This window comes from Dipodomys ordii, unplaced genomic scaffold, assembly GCF_000151885.1.
Source record: "Dipodomys ordii isolate 6190 unplaced genomic scaffold, Dord_2.0 Scaffold77, whole genome shotgun sequence".
NCBI classification, from domain to species: Eukaryota; Metazoa; Chordata; class Mammalia; order Rodentia; family Heteromyidae; genus Dipodomys; species Dipodomys ordii.
Genome location: NW_012267293.1, coordinates 1,712,330 through 1,719,921, shown reverse-complemented (window position 1 = coordinate 1,719,921; position 7,592 = coordinate 1,712,330). Strand labels below are relative to the sequence as shown.

General features: G+C 59.8%; 1 protein-coding gene across 1 annotated transcript in view; it reads right to left on the bottom strand.

Annotated features, from left to right (window-relative positions):
* Rps6ka2 (ribosomal protein S6 kinase, 90kDa, polypeptide 2) overlaps positions 1-7,592 on the bottom strand; it is a 176,983-nt gene that overhangs the window by 9,283 nt on the left and 160,108 nt on the right. Inside the window, exons 17-18 of the mRNA XM_013024519.1 lie at positions 5,643-5,768; positions 3,141-3,390 (exon numbers count right to left, since the gene is read on the bottom strand). Of these exons, the coding sequence (XP_012879973.1) occupies positions 3,141-3,390; positions 5,643-5,768 (376 nt within the window). The remainder of the gene's footprint in view (positions 1-3,140; positions 3,391-5,642; positions 5,769-7,592) is intronic.

Sequence of the window (7,592 nt, the reverse complement as noted above, 5' to 3'; positions counted from 1 at the left end):
CCCCTGCGGGCTCCTGACACACCCGGGAATCCCGCCTAGTCCTAGTCCTTTCTTTTACTTCTTTTTTTGCCGGTCCTGGAGCTTGATTGGACTCAGGGTCTGGGCGCTGTCCCTGAGCTTCTTTTGCTCAAGGTCTCTACCACTTGAGCCACAGCGCCACCTCCTGCTTTTTCTGGGTAGTTAATTGGAGATAAGAGTCTCAAGGACTTTCCTGCCCAGGCTGGCTTTGAACTGCAATCCTAGACCTCAGCTTCCTGAGTAGCTAGGATTACTGCCTGAGTCAGTGGCACCTGTGGCGCTTCAAGGCAGCACGAGGCTGGGAGAAGAAGGGTGGGTGTGGAGAGGTCACAGACACGAGGGAGCCACAGCGCCCACCGGCCCCTTGGCTGGGCGTCCCGAGCTCTGCAGCCACGAGAGGCCTCTGCCTGGCCTCTGAGTTGCACACCGCCACAAAGTGAGCCAAGGTGTGTGCTGGGGAGGGAGCCCAGGCGGGACGGGCCTCTGGGCAGAGCACAGAGAAGCCCCTCCGTGGCCAGCGTGGGTAGCTGTGCTGGGGGGCAGATAAAACGGCTCTGCCCTGGGAAGACGGCCCGTCCTTGGCAGGTGTCCCAATGCCCTGGGGTCCTCGGGTGGCTCACACTGTTGTGGTGCCTTCCCTGTGCGCTTGGCTTCCGTGTTTGTGGAGAGCGGTGGGGGACAGGACCCTTTCCTGGGAAATCATAACATGGCAAACAACACTCAGGGCAGAAGTAAGGTTTCTAGAAGCATCTTCCTGACAGTGATTTCCCAGCCTGGGCTTGGCAATTTGAGAAGGGTAAGATATAGCCATAGACTTTAGTGGATTTGTTTTTCTCCAGAGATTAGGTGACAAAGTGACCTGTTGTTAGCACACGTCCGATTGGTCCCCAGGAAGAGGACGCAGTGCATGGAGGAGGAAGCATTTCCCAGAGGCGGGTCCAGGTGTGTTAGGAGCGTCCTTGCCTGACCCCTGCATTACAAGTGGGCAGGGATGCCAACGGCCACATCGTTTCCTGTGCACGCACCCATGACCCTGGAAGGAAAGGGAAAATGCAAACCACCTGGCTTCCCAAGGATGGGGTGTGCCTGGTCGTGGGTGGGGAGCTGCGGGGTGTCCGTGTGGATGTTGAACATTCAGCAGCCATAGGAATGCATGCTTCCTTTCTTTCTTTTTCTTTTTTTCTTTCTTTTTCTCTTTCTTTCTTTCTTTCTTTCTTTCTTTCTTTCTTTCTTTCTTTCTTTCTTTCTTTCATTCTTGTCAGTCGTGGGGCTTGAACTCTGGACCTGGGCGCTGTCCCTGAGCTCTTCAGCTAAAGGTGAGCGCTCTACCACTTGAGCCACAGCACCACTTCCGGGTTTCTGGTGGTAACTGGAGATAGGAGTCTCATGGACTTTCCTGCCCAGGCTGGCTTTGAACCGTGATCCTCAGATCTCAGCCTCTTGAGTAGCTAGGATGACAGGTGTGAGCCACTGGTGCCCAGCTGGGAATGCATTTTCTATTCAGAAACATGAAACTCAAGACTCTTCTGCAAAGCACGCGGGACACGGGGGCTGGCCTGTGAGCTCACCACGTGTGCTGTGAGCCCCTCACACCGCAGGGACACGGGGGCTGGCCTGTGAGCTCACCACGTGTGCTGTGAGCCCCTCACACCGCAGGGACACGGGGGCTGGCCTGTGAGCTCACCCGCATGTGCTGTCCTCATACCGCAGAAAGCTCTTGCGTACAGCGATAAGTACATGCGAACACAGCTTCTCATGGCCTGTCAAAGACTTTTTAAGACTGTAGCGAACGCCCACATGCATGTAGCCACGCGTGCAGGTACTACACGCTGGCACACGGGAGCTGTGCTGCTGAGGACCCACCCTGAGCGCGCGGCGAGTTTGATTATATCAGAATAACCGTTACATCTGGCAAAGCCACTGAATGGTCTGGCTGAGCGGCCCCGAGTGTCTCACGGGCCACTGCACACCCGCGGGCCTTGTGCCACCGGGGGGGGCGAGGGGGCAGTGTCCAGCGCGGTCACAGGGGACACACAGGGCTCGGAGGAGGCCCAAGGAGCGGAGGACTGGGTGCTGGCCCCCGGGAGCAGGGGAGGACAGGCAGGCAGCTTCTGCCCTGTGTCCTCCAAGCCCCGCGGCTCTGCTTCCCCACCGGGGAGTTTCCTGGAAGCCTGTCTTGGGAAGGGTTCTTCACCGCGGGGAAGTGAGGAGGAGGGGGCCGGGGAGACGGTGACCTCCGAGACCATGTTTTGGAAGCCAAGGCTGGGACAGGCTCTTCTGCCACGCTCCTGGCATTCGACCAGCCCTCACCGGGTCTCCTCAGGGCCCTCCGGCCACGTGGAGCCCACACACCTACATCAGCCCGATCCTCCGGGTTTGATCTAAGAAACACTGGGCGAGGAGGCTGCGCAGCCCGGCACAGACCTGGTGAAGTGCAGGTGGAAGACAATGCGGTCCCTGGCGGCCGGTGCCGCGGCCCCTCCCCTCCTCACCCCTCTCCTCCCTCTTTCTTTTCAGCCTTTGTATTTCTCCCTGTCCTCGTCTTTCTCACTCTGCCCGTCGGCAGTGGTGGGTGGGTGCGGGCACGGGCACACCCACTCTCGGGCACAGGCCAGGCACCCTTGCGCGTGGGAAGTCAGTACAGCGTGTAATGGCTTGAGAGGTCTACGAGACACAGCCCCCTGGAAAACTGACTCACACAAAATGACACAAAAGGACCTGGTGTGTCCTGGTGGAAAGAAACTTAAAACTCCCACGCCAATCAGTCCTAAAAATACGTTGTTAAAAAACAAATAAAAGGAGGTTCTCGTCAGGCCACGCGTCTGCCTCTCTGGCCGAACCGTTCCATACCCAGCCTGGGAAGCGCAGCCACGCGCGAACACTGCGTGGGCAAGTCTCACTCCTTGGGGGTCGAGCCGGGCGTGGTGGCCGGCGCCATCCTGGCAGTTACGAATATGAACGGGCGGCACCGGCCGCGGGGGCGTCCAAGGATCCGCTGTTGCTGATTGGCTAGGGCCCAGGCGTCTTCACAGGCCGCACTCCGGAGAGGACCCGGCGCCCCGCCTTGCAGACCCTCGGGGAGCCCTGCCAGGCGGGCGGGCGTCCCTGGGCCCCCAGGGCACGTCGGAAGATCAGCGCCAGAGGACCAGCCAGAGCGAGTCTCACCGAGTCCCCGTCGGGGCTGGTGCCGCTGTCTTCTACGGCGTCCGGTGCTGCTGAGCGGATGCACGGTGAAGCCCAGCGGGCAGGAGTGAGGCTCGCCCACCATGAGCAAGCGTCCAAGAAACCCACGCAAGCTGGGGAGAAGAAAACCGGCCTCAGGGATGCGGGGCCACAGGACCCACGGGAGGTACGGGTGAGAACCAGCGTCTCCTACAAACCAGAGGGAAAACCTCATGCAGACACAACTTCTTCCTTCCTTCCTCCTGCCCTCCTCCCCTTTTTTTTTTTTTTGCCAGTAGTGGGACTTGAACTCAGGACCAGGGTGTGGTCTCTGAGCTTTTCCACTCAAGGCTGGCCCTCTACCACTTGAGCCACCCCTTTACTGGTGTGTGTGTGTGGGGGGGTGGTGAAGGCACCACCAGGCTCCTGGGCAGCAGCAAAACATCCCCAGGATGCTTGACCTGGGCGAGCCTTCCTCGCAGTCCAGGCGCCGGGCAGGCCGAGCAGAGCGAGCAGAGCAGCGTCACCCAGGTGCACACACAAGCCACTTCTCCGGGTCCACACACTCCCTCTGGCTTGAGAAGCTGAAGGTGATTTTGTGGAGAGCGTTGGCTGTCTTCTTTGCTGTTGAATGGCTCCAAGGCCCGGCGTGGTCCACGGGGCAGGCCTTGCCAGCCCGCACGCGCGTCCCGTGAGGCCGTGGCTTCCAGCAGCAGGTGGAAGGCTGGCTCTGCTCTGTGTGCAGCCGTCTTTCCAGGGCCTAGAGAGCCACGATGGCTGGGATTTATTCCTGCACCCACCCCATGCTGGCTGCCTGGCGCTCTCCTCCTCCTTTGAGCGGCAGGTCTTCCTGCAGATGTTTGGGAACGGGCTGGTCAGGTGGCACAGGCGTGGGCCTGGTCTCTCAGGGTCCTTGGGAGACGGGTGGAGTCTCTTGTCCAGCAGAGAAGGTATGGTATGTGCCGTTACACACTAGACTTCCATTGCAGCAAAAAGATCTAGCTTTTAATCCACATTCAGTCAACCAGTAAACGCTGGAAGCTGGCATTTTGGATTCCCAGATGAAATATTCAATCCAGCATCAGCCACAGAGGCTGAAGAGATGACTGAACTGGAATACAGATCCTTCTTCTTCTCTTCCTTCTCCTCTTCCTCTTTGTCTTCTCTTTCTCCTTCTTCTCCTCCCCCTCCCTACTTCCTATTTTCTCCCTCCCTTTGTCTTCTCCCTCTTCTTCCCCTTTCCTCTTCTTGGAGTAGTTGGGTTTGAGCTCAGGGACTCAGGTTTGGTAGACAAGTACTCTACCTCTTGAGCCAAACCTCCAGCCCTTCTTTTGCTCCTTTTCCAAACAGAGCCTTCATTCTTGCTCAGGACTGGCCTGGGACCACGCTCCTCTTATTTACACTTTCAGATCAGCAGTAGTAGGTGTGAGCCACTGAATCCAGCATAACTTGGTTGAGATGAAGGAAGATCTCTCAGACTTTTTGCCTGGGCTGGTCTTGGATCTTGTTCATCCTGATCTCAGTTTCCTGACAGCTAATACTGCGGGTCTGAACCACTATGTCCAACTTTGTTTTCTTGACTGGCTCATCTTTAGGTGACTCTGTCCTCCTCCTCTCCTTTCCCTCTCTTCCTCTCTGCCTTGCCCTGGCCCAACTCTACTTCCTCAAAATATTGGGTGCTCAAAGCCGTCCTCAGCACGCATCGTACATTAACTGCTGGCAGCAGTCATCCTACACGCAGGACTACCGGGTAAACATTCCTGACTTGCCACACCATTCTGTAATGAATAACCTCAAGTCAAAGCAAAGTGAACTCCACTGCGGAGGACCTCAGGTCTAGCTCTCCAGTAAAGGACAGCGTGGAGGCTGGAGGCGACCCTCGGCTTCCTTCCTGCATGGCTGCGCTCACACACACACACACACACACACACACACACACACACGCTGCTCACAGGGGCAGCCGCTGTTCACACACACGCTGCTCACAGGGGCAGCCGCTGTTCACACACATACACACACACACGCTGCTCACAGGGGCAGCCGCTGTTCACACACATACACACACGCTGCTCACAGGAGCAGCCGCTGTTCACACACACACGCTGCTCACAGGAGCAGCCGCTGTTCACACACACACACACACGCAGCTCACGGGGGCAGCCGCTGTGCTCACACACACACACAGCTCACGGGGGCAGCCGCTGTGCTCACACACACACACACACATGCTGCTCACGGGGGCAGCCGCTGCGCTCACACACACTGCTCACGGGGGCAGCCGCTGCGCTCACACACACATGCGGCTCACAGGAGCAGCCGCTGCGCTCACACACACACGCGGCTCACGGGGGCAGCCGCTGTGCTCACACACACACACATGCTGCTCACGGGGGCAGCCGCTGCGCTCACACACATGCACACATGCACGTGTGCGATCACGCTGCTCACGGGGCACCCCTTACCTTCACGGCGTACTCAGCATCTGTAGCCTTGTGCACACACCGCTTGCACACAGAGTAGGAGCCCACTCCGATGTCCTCCTTGACCTCGTAGCCATCAGTGAAGTGGACGTTGTTCCCGTGTAGCTGCTGCAGGGAGACGGGCGTGAGGCTGCGCACGCAGCACTGGGCACAGACCGGTAACTCGGGGACTCAGAGATTCAGGCTCAGGAGTGAAAGGGTTCCTGTGCCCCGGGCCGCAGTGCTATTCGGAGAAGGTTCCAGATCAAATCCCTGCTCCCCAATCCGGAGGCCCCCCAATCCTGAGGCTCCCCAATCCTGACTGCTAATATTTGGACTCTAGGAGGTCTTCGTGCACTCACAAGCCAGGAGGGTCTAGAGGAAAAAGGCAGGGCACGAGTGGGGGTGGGGTGCAGGTGAGGGTGTCTGGGGGTGCAGGTGTGGGTGTCTGTGGGGTGCAGGTGTGGGTGTGGGGTGCAGGTGTGGGTGTCTGTGGGGTGCAGGTGAGGGTGTCTGTGGGGTGCAGGTGAGGGTGTCTGTGGGGTGCAGGTGTGGGTGTGGGGTGCAGGTGTGGGTGTCTGGGGGTGCAGGTGAGGGTGTCTGTGGGGTGCAGGTGTGGGTGTCTGGGGGTGCAGGTGAGGGTGTCTGTGGGGTGCAGGTGTGGGTGTCTGGGGGTGCAGGTGAGGGTGTCTGGGGGTGCAGGTGAGGGTGTCTGTGGGGTGCAGGTGTGGGTGTCTGTGGGGTGCAGGTGTGGGTGTCTGTGGGGTGCAGGTGTGGGTGTGGGGTGCAGGTATGGGTGTCTGTGGGGTGCAGGTGTGGGTAGGGGTGGGTGCAGGTGTGGGTGTCTGTGGGGTGCAGGAGTGGGTGTCGGTGGAGTGCAGGTGTGGGTGTGGGTGGGGTGCAGGAGTGGGTGTGGGTGGGGTGCAGGAGTGGGTGTCTGTGCCGTGCAGGTGTGGGTGTGGGTGGGGTGCAGGTGTGGGTGTCTGTGGGGTGCCGGTGTGGGTGTCTGTGGGGTGCAGGTGTGGGTGTCTGTGGGGTGCAGGTGTGGCTGTGGGGTGCAGGTGTGGCTGTGGGGTGCAGGTGTGAGTGTCTGTGGGGTGCAGGTGTGTCTGGGGTGCAGGTGTGGGTGTGTCTGGGGTGCAGGTGTGGGTGTCTATGTGGTGCAGGTGGGGGTGGGAGTGGGGTGCAGGTGTGGCTGTCCATTGGGTGCAGGTGTGGGTATCTGTGGGGTGCAAGTGTGGGTGTCTGTGTTTTGCAGGTGAGGGAGTCCCTGGGCTGCAGTTGTCCGTGGGGTGCAGTATGGTTGTCGGTGGGGTGCCGGTGTGGGTGTCTGTGGGGTACAGGTGTGGGTGTCTGTGGGGTGCAGGTTTGGATGTCTGTGGGGTGCAGGTGTGGGTATCTCTGGGGTGCAGGTGTGGGTGTCTGTGGGGTACCGGTGTGGTTGTCCATGGGGTGCAGGTGTGGGTGTCTGTGGGGTGCAGGTGTGGCTGGGTGTGGGGTGCAGGTGTGGGTGTCCGTGGTGTGCAGGTTTGGGTGTCTGTGGGGTGCAGGTGTGGCTGGGGGTGGGGTGCAGGTGTGGGTGGGGGTGGTATGCAGGTGTGGGTGTCCGTGGGGTGCAGGTGTGGGTGGGTGTGTGGTGCAGGTATGGGTGTCTGTGGGGTGGAGGTGTGGGTGTGGGTAGGGTGCAGGTGTGGGTGGGTGTGGGGTGCAGGTGTGGGTTTCTGGGGTGCAGGTGTGGGGTGTCTGCGGGGTGCAGGTGTGGGTGTCTGTGGGGTGGAGGTGTGGGTGTCTGTGGGGTGCAGGTGTGGGTGTCTGTGGGGTGCAGGTGTGGGTATGGGTGGGATGCAGGTGTGGGTGTCTGTGGGGTATAGGTGTCTGTGGGGTGTAGGTGTGGGTGTGGGTGGGGTGCAGGTGTGGGTGTCTGTGGGGTGCAGGTGTGGGTGTCTGTGGGGT